The sequence below is a fragment of the Diceros bicornis genome, chromosome 8 (assembly GCF_020826845.1).
Source record: "Diceros bicornis minor isolate mBicDic1 chromosome 8, mDicBic1.mat.cur, whole genome shotgun sequence".
NCBI lineage: Eukaryota > Metazoa > Chordata > Mammalia > Perissodactyla > Rhinocerotidae > Diceros > Diceros bicornis.
The window spans coordinates 20,780,047-20,796,309 of NC_080747.1; the positions used below are offsets into that span (position 1 = coordinate 20,780,047).

At 39.4% G+C, this 16,263-nt stretch overlaps 1 protein-coding gene across 2 annotated transcripts in view; it reads right to left on the bottom strand.

The window, feature by feature from the left end:
* Positions 1–13,497: 13,497 nt before the first annotated feature.
* SEL1L3 (SEL1L family member 3) overlaps positions 13,498–16,263 on the bottom strand; it is a 97,923-nt gene continuing 95,157 nt past the window's right edge. For both annotated transcript variants that reach the window (XM_058546834.1, XM_058546833.1), the window contains exon 24: positions 13,498–14,674. In XM_058546834.1, coding sequence (XP_058402817.1) covers positions 14,535–14,674 — 140 coding nt within the window. In that variant the 3' untranslated portion in view covers positions 13,498–14,534. The remainder of the gene's footprint in view (positions 14,675–16,263) is intronic.

A 16,263-nucleotide genomic window follows, 5' to 3' on the forward strand; every position in this document is an offset into this window, starting at 1 on the left:
AACCACGCAGAAAGCCAGGAAGATTCAACAAAGCCAAACTCAGGCTCTTCCTCTTGGCTACAGCAAACAGAGGCACTGATGGAGCCCAACGTATGGGCAGGGATCAGCAAGGCTGGCGCCTTCCAATGAAAGCAGGACAGGTATCTCTATGCCCTAGGGTGCCCCCATGTTTAAGCATGAGGGTCAGTCCTCCCGGTGACTGGAAGTGGAGGGAGGATGTTGAGAAGATGTAAAAGAGAATGCTGGCATCTGCTTCCTCCTCTAAACTCTACTTTTCTCTTCTTTCTTTTCCCCACCATCCTGAAAGCTAGAAGGAGTGGATTTTTCTCTCACTTCCCGTATCATACTCTTTCAACCATAGTATCTAGTTATCACAAATGGAAGGGGTACTGTCTCTACACTATTGGTAGAAAACCTATGAGTTAGTCCTCCAAATATATCCTTTGCTATACTAAAGAAATGCAGGAAACCCACTCTTTCTCCACTAGGCGTGGAGAAAGTGTGCAAGCGCATTATCCTGATAATGAAGTCAGCTTTCCCATCTCTTCCACTCTCTTTTTGTAAGCTTCAGGTTTCTCTCTCTGAGAGAGAAGGCTGCAAAGTAATATGAGCTATAGGAGAAATTAAAATACTTTGGTTTAATATTTGCAAGTATTATCCTCCATTTCATTTTGCTTTACACTCGAGTTTTTATTTAACTTTTTATATTTGTTGGTCTTCTCTTTCCAAGTAAGTAAACTGCTTGTTTTATCCACTACAGCATTCCACATACCATTATATATAGAGTAAATCCACACAAGAAAATTAAAAATAAAATTTTACAGCCTCATTGCAGTATAATTGACGTAAAATATACTGCACATGTTTAAAGAATACAACTTGATGAGTTTTGACATATATATACAGCGGTGAAACCATCACCACCATCAAGATAATGAATACATGCATTGCTCCTAGAAGTTTAGAAAGCATCCTTTCCTGCCCTTCTGTCACCCCAACCCTCATATGCCCCAGGCAGTCACTGATCTGCTTTCTGTCACTATAGATTAGTTAGAATTTCCTAGAATTTTATGTAAATGGAATAATTTGATATGTATTATTTTTGGTCTGGCTTCTTTCACTCAGCATAATTACTTTGATGTTCATCCATGTTTTCTGTATATCCACAGTTCATTCCTTTTTATTACTAGGTAATAATCCACTGTATGGATATACCATAATTTGTTTATCCACTCTTTTGTTCATGGAAATTTGGATTGTTTCCAGTTTAGGGCTATTACAAAGAAAGCTGCTATGAACATCGGTGTACAAGTGGACATATATTTTCATTTTTCTTGGTTAAATACCTAGCAGTAGAATGGCTGGGTTGTATGGGAAAGAGAGTTGCCAGATTTAGTGAATGAAAATACAAGGCACCCAATTAAATTTGAATTTCAGATATACAAGTAATTTTTAGTATACATATGTCTTATGCAATATTTAGGACATACCTATATTTAAAAAATTATTCATTGTTTGAGTGACATCAGCATCATGGTGGAGTGAGCTTTCCCTGTAGACTGTCCCCCCGTAAGATACAACAAATAGGACATTCAATACCAACAGAGGACATTCACACAATAAAAAGACGTCTGAGAGACCCACACAGCCATACATCTGAAGGTAGAGGTGCTGGAACCCCCAGAGGAAGTGGAAGGAGGTAAGGAGAACTCCTCTCCTTCATGAATGACAGTGACCCTGGGACCGGGTCCACGCAGCTCTCAGACGGGGGGGAGGGGCAGCCCTCCTCGGGAAAATCGTTGCTCCTCAAGTTCTCTCACAGCTTGTGGGAAAGTCTCAACTGAACTCTTGCAGACGTGCCTTCATCAAGATAGTACCTCAGAAGAGCAGATAGTGAGGGAAGCGTGGGAAGCCCCTGGGATTGGGAAGGTGAAATAAAGAGCCCCTCCCCCATGTGCAGCACCCCAGCACAACTGGTTGCCAGAACATCCTCAGATAATGGGCTCGGAATACACAGCTCTTGACCCCCATCTAGTGGCGGCAGCTGGAAGCTGCAACAAGATACTTTCAGAATGAGGAAAAATAAGCCCATGTCCTCAAGCAGTACGCAAAAATATATTAAATTTCCAGACCAGAAGGAAAATGACAAGCACCCAGAAAACAACCCTGAAGGCACAGAAATTTATAACCTAAATGACAGAGAATTCAAAATATCATTAAAAAGCTCAGTAAATTACAAGAAAACACAGATAGACAATTCAATGAAATCAGGAACCTCTTCACAGGAGAGATTGAAACTATAAAGAAAAAATAATCAGAAATGTTGGAGATGAAAAACACAATGGAGGAGATAAAGAAAAATGTGGAATCTTTAAAGAACAGAGCTGACAATATGGAGGAAAGAATTAGCATTCTTGAGGATAGAAATGCAGAAATGCTCTAGATGGAGGAGGAGAGGGAGCTAAGACTAAAAGGAAATTAAGAAATTCCCCAAGGGGGCCGGCCCCATGGCTTAGTGGTTAAGTACATGTGCTCCGCTGCTGGCGGCTCGGGTTCGGATCCCGGGTGCGCACCGACGCACTGCTTCTATGGCCATGCTGAGGCCACGTCCCACATACAGCGACTGGAAGGATGTGCAGCTATGGCATACAACTATCTACTGGGACTTTGGGGGAAAAATAAATAAATAAAATTATAAAAAAAAAAGTTAAAAAAAGAAATTCTCCAAGAAATATCTGACTCAATTAGGAAATGCAACACAAGGATTATACCTATAATTCTTCCAGAGAGAGAAGAAAGGGAAAAAGGAGCAGAGGGCTTGTTCAAAGAAATAGTACCTGAGAACTTCCCATTTTGGGGAAGGAGCTAGAAATACAAGTGAGTGAAGTCAATAGATCTCCTAAATATATCAGCAGAAAAAGGCCCTCTCCAAGGCATATCATAGTAAAGCTGGCAAAAGTCAATGACAAAAGATACTAAGGGCAGCAAGATAAAAATAAAAATAAAAATAAAAATAAATAACATACAAAGGAATCCCAATCAGGATCTCAGCCAATTTCTCAGCAGATACTCTGCAGGCTAGGAGAGAGTGGAATGATATATTCAAAATTCTGAAAGACAAAAACTTTCAGCCAAGAATACTCTATCCAGCAAAAATATCCTTCAGATATGATGGGAAATAATAACTATCTCAGATAAACAAAAGCTAAGGGAATTCATTGTCACAAGACCCCCACTACATGAAATGCTCAAGAAGGCCCTCATGCCTGAAAAAAAAAAAAACAAAAAGAGAAAGGGGATACAAAGCTTTGAGGAAGGATAAAAACAGGTAGACAAAATCAGAAAAATTGCAGCTCTCTATCAGAATAGGTTAGCAAACACTTAATTAAAACACCAAAGATTAAGGGAAGGAAAAACCCAAAAATAAATATAACCTCATCACTTTAAACACAAATTCACAGCACAAGATGGAATAAATTGTGACAATAGTGACTTAGAAGGGGAAGAGGAAAGGGATGGAATCGACTTAGTCTAAGGAAATAAGAGGCCATCAGAAAATGGATTATCTCATCTATGAGATTTTTTATACAAACCTCATGGTAACCACTAAACAAATAAAAATAACACAGACCCATACAATAAATAAAGAGAAAGCTGAGAAAGCCATCATACAGAACTACCAAACTGAATTAGTAGTATGAAACACATGGGATGAGAAACACAGCAAATGCAAAAGAACTGGAAAATGAGTGATAAAATAGCAACATTAAGCCCTCATATATCAATAATCACTCTAAATGTAAACAGATTGATTTCTCAAATCAAAAGTCACAGAGTGGTGGGATGGATTAAAAAGATCCAACAATATGCTGCCTCCAGGACACACATCTCAGCTCTAAAGACAAACACAGGCTCAGAGAGAAAGGATGGAAGACAATACTCCAAGCTAATGGCAAACAAAAGAAAGCAGGTGTTGCCATATTTATATCAGACCAAGTAGACTTCAAGATAAAACAGGTAATGAGAGACAAAGAGGGGCAATATGTAATGATAAAAGGGACACTCCACCAAGAAGACATATCACTTATAAATACATATGCACCCCACACAGGAGTAGCAAAGTACATAAAGCAACTATTAACAAACCTAAAAGGAGATATTAACAACAACACAATAATAGTAGGGGATCTTAACACCCCACTTACATCAATGGATAAATCATCCAGACAGAAAGTCAATAAGGAAATAGTAGACTTAAACGAAAAACTAGACAAGATGGACTTAATAGTTATATATAGAGCATGTGATCCAAACACAGCAGATTACACATTCTTCTCAAGCTTGCTTGGAACATCCTCAAGGATAGACCATATGTTGGGAAACAAGGCAAGCCTTTATAAATTTAAGAAGATTGAAATCACAACAAGCATCTTCTCTGACTATAATGCTATGAAACTGGAAATCAACTACAAGAAAATAACTGGGAAAGTGACAAAGATCTGGAGACTAAACAACATGCTACTGAACAATCAACGGATCATTGAAGAAATTAAAGGAGAAATCAAAAAACATCTGAAGACAAAGGAAAATGAAAATACACTGTACCAACTCATATAGGATGCAGCAAAAGCGGTCCTGAGAGGGAAACTCATAGCAATACAGGCCCACCTTAGCAAACAAGAAAAATCCCAAATAACCAACCTTAAACTACACCTAACAGAATTAGAAAAGAAGAACAAACAAAGCCCAAAGTCAGCAGAAGGAAGGAAACAATAAAAATTAGAGCAGAAATAAATGAAATTGAAATTAAAAAAACAGTAGAAAGGATCAATGAAACAAAGAGCTGGTTCTTTGAGAAGATAAACAAAATTGACAAACCCTTAGCCAGACCACTAAGAAAAAAAGAGAGAAGGCTCAAATAAATAAAATTAGAAATGAAAGAGGAGAAATTACAATGGACACCACAGAAATACAAAGGATTATGAGAGAATACTATGAAAAACTATATGCCAACAAATTGGACAGCCTACAAGAAATGGATAAATTCTTAGACTCATACAACCTCCAAAAACTGAATCAAGAAGATACAGAGGATCTGAAGAGACCAATCACAAGTAAAGAGATTGAAACAGTAATCAAAACCCCCCCCCCCCAAAAAAAAGTCCAGGACCAGATGGCTTCTCTGGAGAATTTTACTAAACATTCAAAGAAGATTTAATAATTATCCTTCTCAAACTATTCCAAAAAATAGGGGAAGATAGAACACTTCCTAACACATTCTACAAGGCCAACATCACCCTGATACCAAAGCCAAACAAGGACAATACAAAGAACGAAAACTACAGACCAATATCGCTGATGAACATAGATGTAAAAATCCTCAACAAAATATTGGCAAACTGAATACAGCAATACATTAAAAAGATCATATACCATGATCAAGTGGGATTTAAACCAGGGACACAGGGATGGTTCAACATCCGCAAATCTATCAATGTGATATACCACATTAACTAAACAAGGAATAAAAACCACATGGTCATCTCAATAGATGCAGAGGTGGCATTTGACAAGATCCAATATCCATTTATGATAAAAACTCTCAAAAAAATGGATATACAAGGAAAATACATCAACATGATAAAGGCCATATATGACAAACCCACAGCCAACAACATACTCAACGGGGAAAAACTGAAAATCATTCCTCTGAGAATAGGAACAAGACAAGGGTGCCCACTCTTGCCACTCTTATTCAACATAGTACTGGAGGTTTTAGCCAGAGCAATTAGGCAAGAAAAAGGAATAAAAGGAATCTAAATAGGCAACCAAGAAGTGAAACTCTCCCTGTTTGCAGACGACATGAATTTGTATACAGAAAACCCTAAAGAATCCATCAGAAAACTATTAGAAATAATGAACAACTACAGCAAAGTTGCAGGGTACAAAATCAACTTACAAAAGTCAGTTGCATTTCTATACTCTAATAACAAACTAACAGAAAGAGAAGTCAAGAAGACAATCCCATTTACAATCACAACAAAAAGAATAAAATATCTAGGAATATATTTAACCAAGGAGGCGAAAGACCTATACAATGAAAACTATAAGACGTTATTGAAAGAAATTGATGATGACATAAAGACTTGGAAAGATATCCCATGCACATGGATTGGAAGAATAAACATAGTTAAAATGCCCATACTACCTAAAGTAATCTACAGATTCAATGCAATCCCAATCAGAATCCCAATGACATTCTTTGCGGAAATAGAACAAAGAATACTAACATTCATATGGGGCAACAAAAGACCCCAAATAGCCAAAACAATCCTGAGAAAAAAGAAGAAAACTGGAGGCATCACAATCCCTGACTTCAAAATATACTACAAAGCTATAATAATTAAAACAGCATGGTACTGGTACAAAAACAGACACACAGATCAATGGAACAGAATTGAAAGCCCAGAAATAAAACCACACATCTACAGACAGCTAATCTTCAACAAAGGGGCTAAGAACATACAACAAAGAAAGGAAATTCTCCTCAATCAATGGTGCTGGGAAAACTGGACAGCCACGTGCAAAAGAATGAAAGTAGACCATCTTCTTTTGCCATACACAAAAATTAACTCAAAATGGATCAAAGACTTGAAGGTAAGACCTGAAACTATAAAACTCCTGGAAGAAAACATAGGCAGTACACTCTTTGACATTGGTCATAGAGGCATTTTTTCCAATTTCGTGTCTACATGGACAAGCGAAACAAAAGAAAAAATAAGTGGGACTTCATCAGACTAAAGAGCTTCTGCAAGGCAAATGAAACAGAATCAAAATAAAAAGACAACCCACCAGCTGGGAGAAAGTATTTGCAAAGCACATATCTGACAAGGGGTTAATCTCCATAATATATAAAGAACTCACACAATTGAACAACAAAAAAACAAACAACCCGATCAAAAAATGGGCAGAGGTTATGAACAGATATTTTTCCAAGGAAGATATACAGATGACCAATAGGAACATGAAAAGATGTTCAACATCACTAATCAACAGGGAAATGCAAATCAAACAACACTAAGATATCACCTCACACTCGTTAGAACAGCTATAATCACCAAGACAAAAACTAACAGATGTTGGAGAGGTTGTGGAGAAAAGGGAACTCTCATTCACTGCTGGTGGGAATGCAAACTGGTGCAGCCTCTATGGAAAACTGTATGGAGATTCCTCAAAAAGTTAAAAATAGAAATACCTTATGATCCAACTATCCCACTACTGGGTATCTATCCAAAGAACCTGAAATCAACAATCCAAAGAGGCTTATGCACCCCATGTTCATTGCAGCATTATTCACCATAGCCAAGAAGTAGAAGCAACCTAAGTGTCCCTCAACTGATGATTGGATAAAGAAGATGTGGTATATATATACAATGGAATACTACTCAGCCATAAAAAGACAAAATCGTCCCATTTGCAACGACATGGATGGACCTGGAGGGTATATTATGTTAAGTGAAACAAGACAGATAGAGAAAGACAACACCACATGATTTGACTCATATGTGGAAGATAAACTAACACATGGACAGAGAGAATAGTTACCGGGGGGAGGGGGTTGGGAGGTGGGCACAAGGGGTGAAGGGATGCATTTATACGGTGACTGACAAACAATAATGTACAACTAAAGTTTCACAATATTATAAACGATTATGACATCAATAAAAAAATCAAATTAAAAAAATTATTCATTGTTTATGTGAAATTCAAATTTAACTTGGTGTCCTTTATTTTATCTAGCAACACTAAATTGGGAAGTGTAATATTAACTTTTTAAGAAACTTTCAAACTGTTTTTTCTGACGTGGTAGTGCCATTTTACCTTCCCATCAACAGTAAATGAGAGTTCCAGTTGCTTCATGTCCTCGCCAACACTTAGTATGACCAATCTTTTTAATTTTAGCCATTCTAGTGATCATGCAGTGGTGTCTTAATATAGTTTTAGTTTGCATTTCCCTAATGACTAATGATGTTTGGTATCTTTTCAATGTGCTTATTTGCCATCCCTATAGCTAGTTTGATGAAGAGGCTGTTTAGTTCATTTTGTTTCCCCATTTTTTGCATTGGGGTTCTGGTCTTTTATTATTGAGTTGTAAGAGTTCTTTACATATGCTAAATACAAGTCCTTTGTCATATGCATTTTTTACAGTGCTTGGTTCTCTGCTTTGCTGATCTCCATAGCACATTCTTTGTCTGTCTGTTGGTTAATTCAGCATAGTCTTCCTGACACTAGAGCTTTTGCAAAATATGCTTCAGCTTAGAGTCATTAAAGGAAAGCCAAGGCTTCCTACGCTGTCTAAAGCCACAGTGAAAGCCAAAAAGCAAGAGACTATGTGGTTCACTAAATTCTTTTGCCTTCAAGGATATTTAGGTTGTGGCAGACTGAACTCCAACAAACATCTGCCAGTTCTGAGCAGGGATGCCAATTTTAGTTTGTCTATCTTTATTTCTTGTATTTGGACCTCAGGTACCCAAAGTTGAGCTAATCATTCTCCTCAGCTCATGGCAAGCCATCAACACTGTGTGCGAGATTCTGCCCTTTTTTTATTGTAATAGTTTTCCTTTTCTCATACAGTCTCTCTCCCACTCCCTGCCTCTGAATACCTAACTAGCCACTCTAATATATTTGATATATGATTTAAGCCAGTGGTTCTCAACGAGGGCAATTTTGCCCCCACCTACCCACTCACTCAGCCAGGGGACATTTGGGAAGGTCTGGAGAAATTTTTGTTTGTTATAACTGAGGGTGTGCTACTGGCACCCAGTAGAGACAGGCCAGTGATGCTGCTAAGCATCCTACAGTGCACTGGACAGACCCCTACAACAAAGAACTATCTAGCCCAAAATATGAATATTGCCAAGATTGAGAGCTATGTACATATCCTGAAAAAAGAATGTATGTATATATATACACAGGCATGCACACAAACACGAATATGTACATATACATATATGCGTATACACATACATATGTGTATAATATTGTTTGGGGGTTTGATTTTTAATTTACACAAATAGCACTGAGATATAGATCTGATTCAGTTTCTTACTTTTTTCATTTATCAACATATTTTTAATGTCTTTCTATATTGCTGCTCATAAGTCCATTTCCTTACTTTCTGACTGGTGCATCATCTTCCACTATATCTCTCTACCACATCCATTCTCCTACTGACGGACATCCAGGCTGCTCCATCTCCTTGCTCTCCCAAATAGTGCTGTGACGAACATCTTCCCTCATGTGTATCCCCTATTGGACCTGTGCAGTTTGTGGAGCCCGTACTCAGGAGTGGGCTCGCTGGGTCATAAATACTTAATTTCACTAACTACCTTACTGCCATATTGCTCACCAGTTTGCCCTCCCACTAGCTGAGCATGAGAGTTACTATTCCTCCATATTCTCAGGATATTACCAGCTTTCTCATTTTTTCAAGTATGGTGGATGTGAAGTGGCATTTTTTGATTTTAATTTATATTTCTTTGACTTCAAGTTAGGTTGAGCAGCTCTTCACCCATTTGTGAGTCATCAAGTTTTCTCCTCCCATGAACTGCCTCAGCATACGCTTTGAACGTTTTTTCTACCGGGTTTTCTGTTCATTGTCGTGATTGATTAGCGTGCATTCTTTGTACGTTCTAGATATTGATCCTTTGTGGTGTTGGATGTTGCAAATGCCTTCTCCTAGTCTGTCACTAATCTACCAACTTTGTCTGTGGAATCCTTTCTTGAGTAGGAATCCTTCATTTTTGAAGAAGGGAGATCTACATATTGTTTAAAAATTCTTCTCTCATTTGAAATGTATAAAATATTCTCTTACAAATTTCTCTTACTAGCCTGGCAGTTCTACTTTTCATGATTAAGCCTTTAATTCATTTGGAATTTGTTTTTTTATAAAGGACATGAGGTGCAGTTTCAGCCCTATCTTCCTACATATGATTAGCCAATTTCCTAACTCTATGTACTAAATATTCCATTCTTAGTCCAACTGATCTATGGTGACACTTTATCATACGCCAAATTTCCATATATATCTGATCTACTCCTGGGCTCTCCATTCTTTTCCTTCGAACCGTTTGTCTATTCCTGGATCACCACCCCACTGTTTCTGTTACTATGGCTTTGTAGTATAATAATATTTGTTAGGTCAGCTCTCTTCACTCTTCTTTTTTCAAACTTTCTTTAGTTATGCATGGACTTATATTCTTCCATACAAATTTTAAAATCAGTTTTTCAATTCCTCACAAAAGCAGGCCTTTGATTGAAATATAATTGAATCTATAGATTAATTGTGAGGAAATTAACATGTTTACTTGTTATTCTATCCATGAACATGGTATATTACTTTATATCTTCTTTCACGTACTTTTATTTTATTTTATTTTTTTTTAATTTTATTTATTTATTTTTCCCCCAAAGCCCCAGCAGACAGCTGCATGTCACAGCTGCACAGCCCTCCAGCCGCTGCATGTGGGACGCCGCCCCAGCACAGCCGGAGAAGCAGTGCGTCAGTGCGCGCCCGGGATCCGAACCCGGGCCGCCAGCGGCGGAGCGCGCACACCCAACCGCCAAGCCATGGGGCCGGCCCAACGTACTTTTAAATTCCAAAGTTTTCTTGGTAAAGATCTAATGAGTTCATTGTTAGGTTAGTTACTAGAGATTTTATAACTGTATTGCTATTGTAAATGAAATTTTTACATTTTTAATTTTTAACTTCATTTACAATATTTAGTATTTTATTAAATATATATTTTAATAAATATAATTCTTTAATATTTTATTTTTTTAGTTACTTATGCAGTTGTAGGAAGACACTGTTGATTTTTTTTTTTTTTTTTTTGACATTTAAACTGCAACTTTGTTGGACACTCTACTGGGACTTCAAATGACTCACAACTTGGCATCTCCCTCTACCAAAAAGTAGAAAGAAAGACTACCACTTCTCTGCTCCCAGAGGCTTGGCAGTGATTAAGCAGTAGATGAATTTGTTGATTGCTATCAGACTTACCAAAATGAAGTCATTAAGAATGAAGAGAACGGAGTTCAAAACATGGGTTGTAAACTCAATTGCCTAAGTGGGCTAGGTGTAAAGCAACAGGGAATGGTAGGGACTGGGGCAAACCAAAAAGCACAGGTTCTACCTAAAAAGGGCAGACCTACTCAGCCTCAGCTAATTCTTGCTATGCAGCAATGAAAGCCCAGTTTTTTCACATCTTTAGATTTTTTTTTAGAAGCCCCAAAACTTTGACTTGAAGGTGTTAGTAACTATTTCAAAATTTTAAAATTTATTAGACGGTCAAAGAAATCACATCTGTGGCCTAAATTTGTTTCACAATCTACTGGTCTGCACTCTCTGGTCTAAGAATGTCCCTATACCCTCAAGTGGAGGGTATGATAAGGAAGTAACCAAATATCATTTCTGGACCCCATCCTTCCATTCCTTTATTCCTTCCTCTCTACTCCATTTGCCTTCACTATGCAAGATTCTATTCCAGCCAGCTTGGACACTAGCCTTGTGGGAACTGAGTTTAGAACTTAGGGGAGAAGAGGGAGATTGAGGCTTAAGAAGGTATGGGTTGAGCCCAGATCATAAAGCCTGAGAACTCCCAAGAGAACAGGAGTCTAAGCTGGGACATGAATTGATGTATGGCCCACCAACTTCACCTGAAGTGGTTTGGTGCTGGAACCAATCCCACTCTTTCTGGCATCATCTGAAGATGAGCAGTGTTTGGGTAACTGTCTAAGATTAGGTTGGCTCCCACGGTTCCATATTCTGGACCTGAACCAGCTTCCCATGGTGTCTTGGGTTGGTGTTATGGGCTAAACAGTGTCCTCCTAAAATTCATTTGGTGAAGTCCCAGTCCCTAATACCTCAAAATGTGGCTGTATTTGGAATAGGGATAATTAAGGTAAAATGAAGTCAAATAGGTGGGCCCCCATCCAATATGACTGATGTGCTTAGAAGAGGAGGAGATTTGGACACAGACACACACAGAGGGAAGACCATATGAAGACACCAGAAAGAGACAGCCTTCTACAAACCAAGGAGAGAGGACTCAGAAGAAACCAACTTTACCAACACCTTGATTTTGGACTTCCAGTCTTCAGACTGTGAGGAAATAACTTCTGTTGTTTAAGCCACCCAGTCTGTGGTACTTTGTTATGGCAGCCTGAGCAGACTACTATTGCGTTCCTTGGAAACAGACTCTGAGGGGCAGAGTTGTATGTGAAGGTTTATGGGAGCAGTGTCAGGAAATCCTATATAAAAACATGGAAGGCACAATTGGGCAGAGGGAGAAACTGAACTGCGATGAGAGTGCCACCAACGTGGAGTTCTGGAGTTGGGATGGCCTTTTAGGGCTGTTCCAAATTGATGCAAGGGGCATTTGTTTTCCTACATCGGTCCTTCTGAAGGTGAAGGAGGGGAGGGGATTTTGCCCCCAGGGAACGTTTGGCAATGTCTGGAGATATATTTGGCTGTCACAACTGGGGGTGGGCAGCGGGCGTGTGTGTGTGTGTGTGTGTGTGTGTGTTTGTGTGTGTGCACTACTGGCATCTAGTGGGTAGAGACCAGTGATGCTGCTGCTAACCATCCTACAATGCTCAAAACAGCCCCCCAACAAAGAACCATCCAGCTCCAAATGTCAATAGTGCTGAGATTGAGAGAGCCTGCCCTACGTCAATGAGCCATTGGCCATGAGCTGCTCTCACAAGGACGTAACCTTGGGCAGATCCCTGCAGTTGATGGCAATTTCCAGTGAGGGGTATAGCTGTGAGCTGGGGAATGGGTACGTTTACCATGAAGAGAGGAGCCAGGCAGGGCAAGGAGCCCTCTATCTGGCCTCTCAGACTTCTCTTTCTAATAAAAGTAACAAACAACCACGTTCAGGGCACTGTCCTGGGAGTTTTACATACCTTATCTCATTTAAGCCTTATGAAAAGGCAAAGAAGTGGGTTTTACTGCCCTTGTTTTATCAAAAGGTAATGAGAGACTCAGAGAGGGTTAATCACTCACCCAGGGTTCCTGAGCTAGTAAGTTATAGAACCAGAATTTGAGTCCATGACTGTGGGACTCCAAAGTCTGGCTCTTTTGCAATCAGGAAGGATAGGCTTTGCTAAAACAAGAGCAGTGTATACAGCATACAGGGGAGAAAGAGGATGGACAGCACACTTAATCCAGAACTGATAAAAATCCAACCTCAGAGCAGCCAGAAACCCCGAAACAATGTCTGACATCATGCGGGCCAGACCCTGAGCTCAGGATTCCTGGAGAGGAGCCTCCTGCCACCTCTATATCTGCAAATGTTAATGGGTTACCAGAAATAATCCCTCTCATAAAGAGGATTTTTTTTTGCTTCCTTGAGGAGAACGCATGGACCTTAGGACTATGTATGATAACAACGGTAACTATGAAAAAGAAAAAAAATAGCCACTTCCCAGGACTCAATGGTATAAAAATAATTTTTATTTACTACTGTAAATAAAGTAGTGCAAAGAGTAGTTTGGACCCACAATATTGCATTACTGATTTATTTACTACCTTAGCAGCATACAGTGTACAGACAGTCTGCCCTTCCTCTCCCTCTGTCTCTCCCTCTCTCTCTCTCTATCTCCACACACACACACACACACACACACACACACATACACAACCCTACATGGGTCTCAGGCAGGCAGAAGGGGTGGGGATGAGACTATGAGCTAAAGGCTTGTTTCCTGCATATCCACTGCTGCCGGTCTATTCTAATGGGTAATTCATGGAGAAGACTAATACTAAGAATTTTCTAAATGTTATTTTATGGATTGCATTGAAAAGTAAACGATATCCAACAATGTCATTAAATGATTCAGAAGCACTACGACCCTAGAAAAATTCAAGGAGAAAAATGTAAACCAATTTACAAAGCCATTGCCTTCCCTGCGTTTCCGGCCACAACCTATTTATTTCAAGATGCCTTAGAACTGCTGGGTCTTGGAAGTTAAATTGAAATCTGTTGATTGGATTTTGAGGAGTAGGGCTGTGGCAAACATATGTACTGAAATATTATCTAACTGGTAGAGAAGTCACAATTTTCCATTCTTTAATAAAAGGGAATGAACAAGGGGCTAAGATCCTAAATTACATCTCGGTGTATAAGGATTCAGATATGCCACAGGGCAAACTATGACTCCCTATACACACAATCAATCACCAGGAATGGACGTCTGCAATAACCCTGGTAACCTCCCCGACATGCCCTGATGATCAGAATCTTCCTTGTATTTGTTTGATAACCTTTGGTATAACCACTGTTTGCTCTGGGTACTTCCTTGTAATTTGATTTAAAAAAAAACAAAACACAAAAGACACCAATTGCAAAATTTGCATCCAGTTGACAAGACATTTAAGGTGTTTATCAGTATAATGCCCTGGCCCCAGCTTCCCAATACCAGCTGTTGAAAGGATTCTCTCTCATCTGGAGAGACCTGGAGTGCATAGTTCACCCGCGAGGCTCCGGGTTATTAGTGACTGTGGGCTGGTCCTGAGTGGAGGCATCTGCAGCTGGAGTCACAGCTGGACTTGCGATGGGAGCAGTGGAGTTTGGAGAGGCCCCGGCTGGTGTTGGATGGGAACTGCTGGCTGCAGAGACACATGCACAACAGGTGCTGAATGTTCAAAGCAGTACGTGCAGGACACGCAAGCACACCTAGACCTAGGAGAGATGCTTCTAGGCTAGGGGCCATGACACCAACTAGATAAGCAACTTTGGACCCATTATCTAGGTTCTTTGGACTTTGGTGTTCCCTTCTATAAAAAGGCAGGTTGGAATAGATGTGCAAAGATCTCTGATGGTTTTGACATCCTGGGACTCTAAGCTCTGCATTTATACTGTGACTTCCGGTAAATATTTTATATTAAAAAAAAAAAAGAAAAAAAAAACAATTCTCTGGTCTATGTTTCCTGTGGTTATATCTCTTTTTTCCCATGGTGTTGATGCAACACAAACTATGAATTATACCAATCAATCAGAAAGGAGTGTTGGTTTTATTCACATTATTATTCCATTTGGATGATGTACCAAATTTGGTTTAAATTACTTTATTTAAATATATGTGTATAAGTTTTGGAAAACATAATTACTAGGTTTAACTATTTATCAATCTACCTTTAGTAAGGAAATTGAACCAACATAAACATTAGGGAGACTTATCAAGTTTGATACTTTTTGTCAGTGGTTTTCAAATGTGGGTGATTTTGACTGCCAGGCAGCAGCTGGCAATGTCGGTAGACGTTTTTGGTTGTCACAACTGGAGGGCAGGGTGCTGTTGGCATATAGTAGGTAGAGGCCAGGGATGCTGCTAAGCATCCTATAATGCATGGGACAGCCCCTGTACAACAAGAATGATCCACCTCCAAATACCAATAGTGCTGAGGCTGACATACCCTGTGTTACATACTGAGGCTGAGTGGTACCCTGGTTAACAAGACTGTGGGCTCTGGAACCTGGCTGCTCTGCCCTTTATCAGTTATGTGATCTTGGGCAAGTTACCTACTCTCCTTCTGCCCTTAAAAAATGGGGAAAATTGGGCCAGCCCCAATGGCCTAGTGGTTAAGTTCAGCATGCTCCACTTTGGTGGCCTGAGTTTGGTTCCTGGGCGTGGATCTACGCTACTCGTCTGTCAGTAGCCATGCTGTGGTGGCAGCTCACATACAAAAAGAGGAAGATTGACAGTGGATGTTAGCTCAGGACAAATCTTCCTCAGCAAAAAAATAATAAATAAAAATTAAAATTAAAAAAATGGGGAAAAAAGAACTATACCTTGTTGAGTTGTTATAAAGGTTAAATATAAATGAGTTAATGTATATAAAGTGCTTAGAACAGTGTCTTCTGGCACGCATAGGCATTCAACAAATGTTAGCTATTAATACTAGTGACCCGGTTCCCTGTGAAACTGTGTTAAGATTTATTAATTTCAGGGACATGGATTGCAGGACTGATGAAAGAGTTGGTGGCTTTGTTTCTGGGATGCCTACAGTTCTCTGTTAGGCCCCCATAGCCTGTGGAAACAGCAGAAACTTTGAAGCCAGAAAGACCAGGGGTCACATGGCTCTGACATTAACCAGCTGCGTGATCTTGGGCAAGTGACTTAACACCTCAGAACTGTAGTTTCTTCATCTGTAAAATGGGAGTAGCAATTTGCAGGGATGTGTGACACATGGCTAGCACA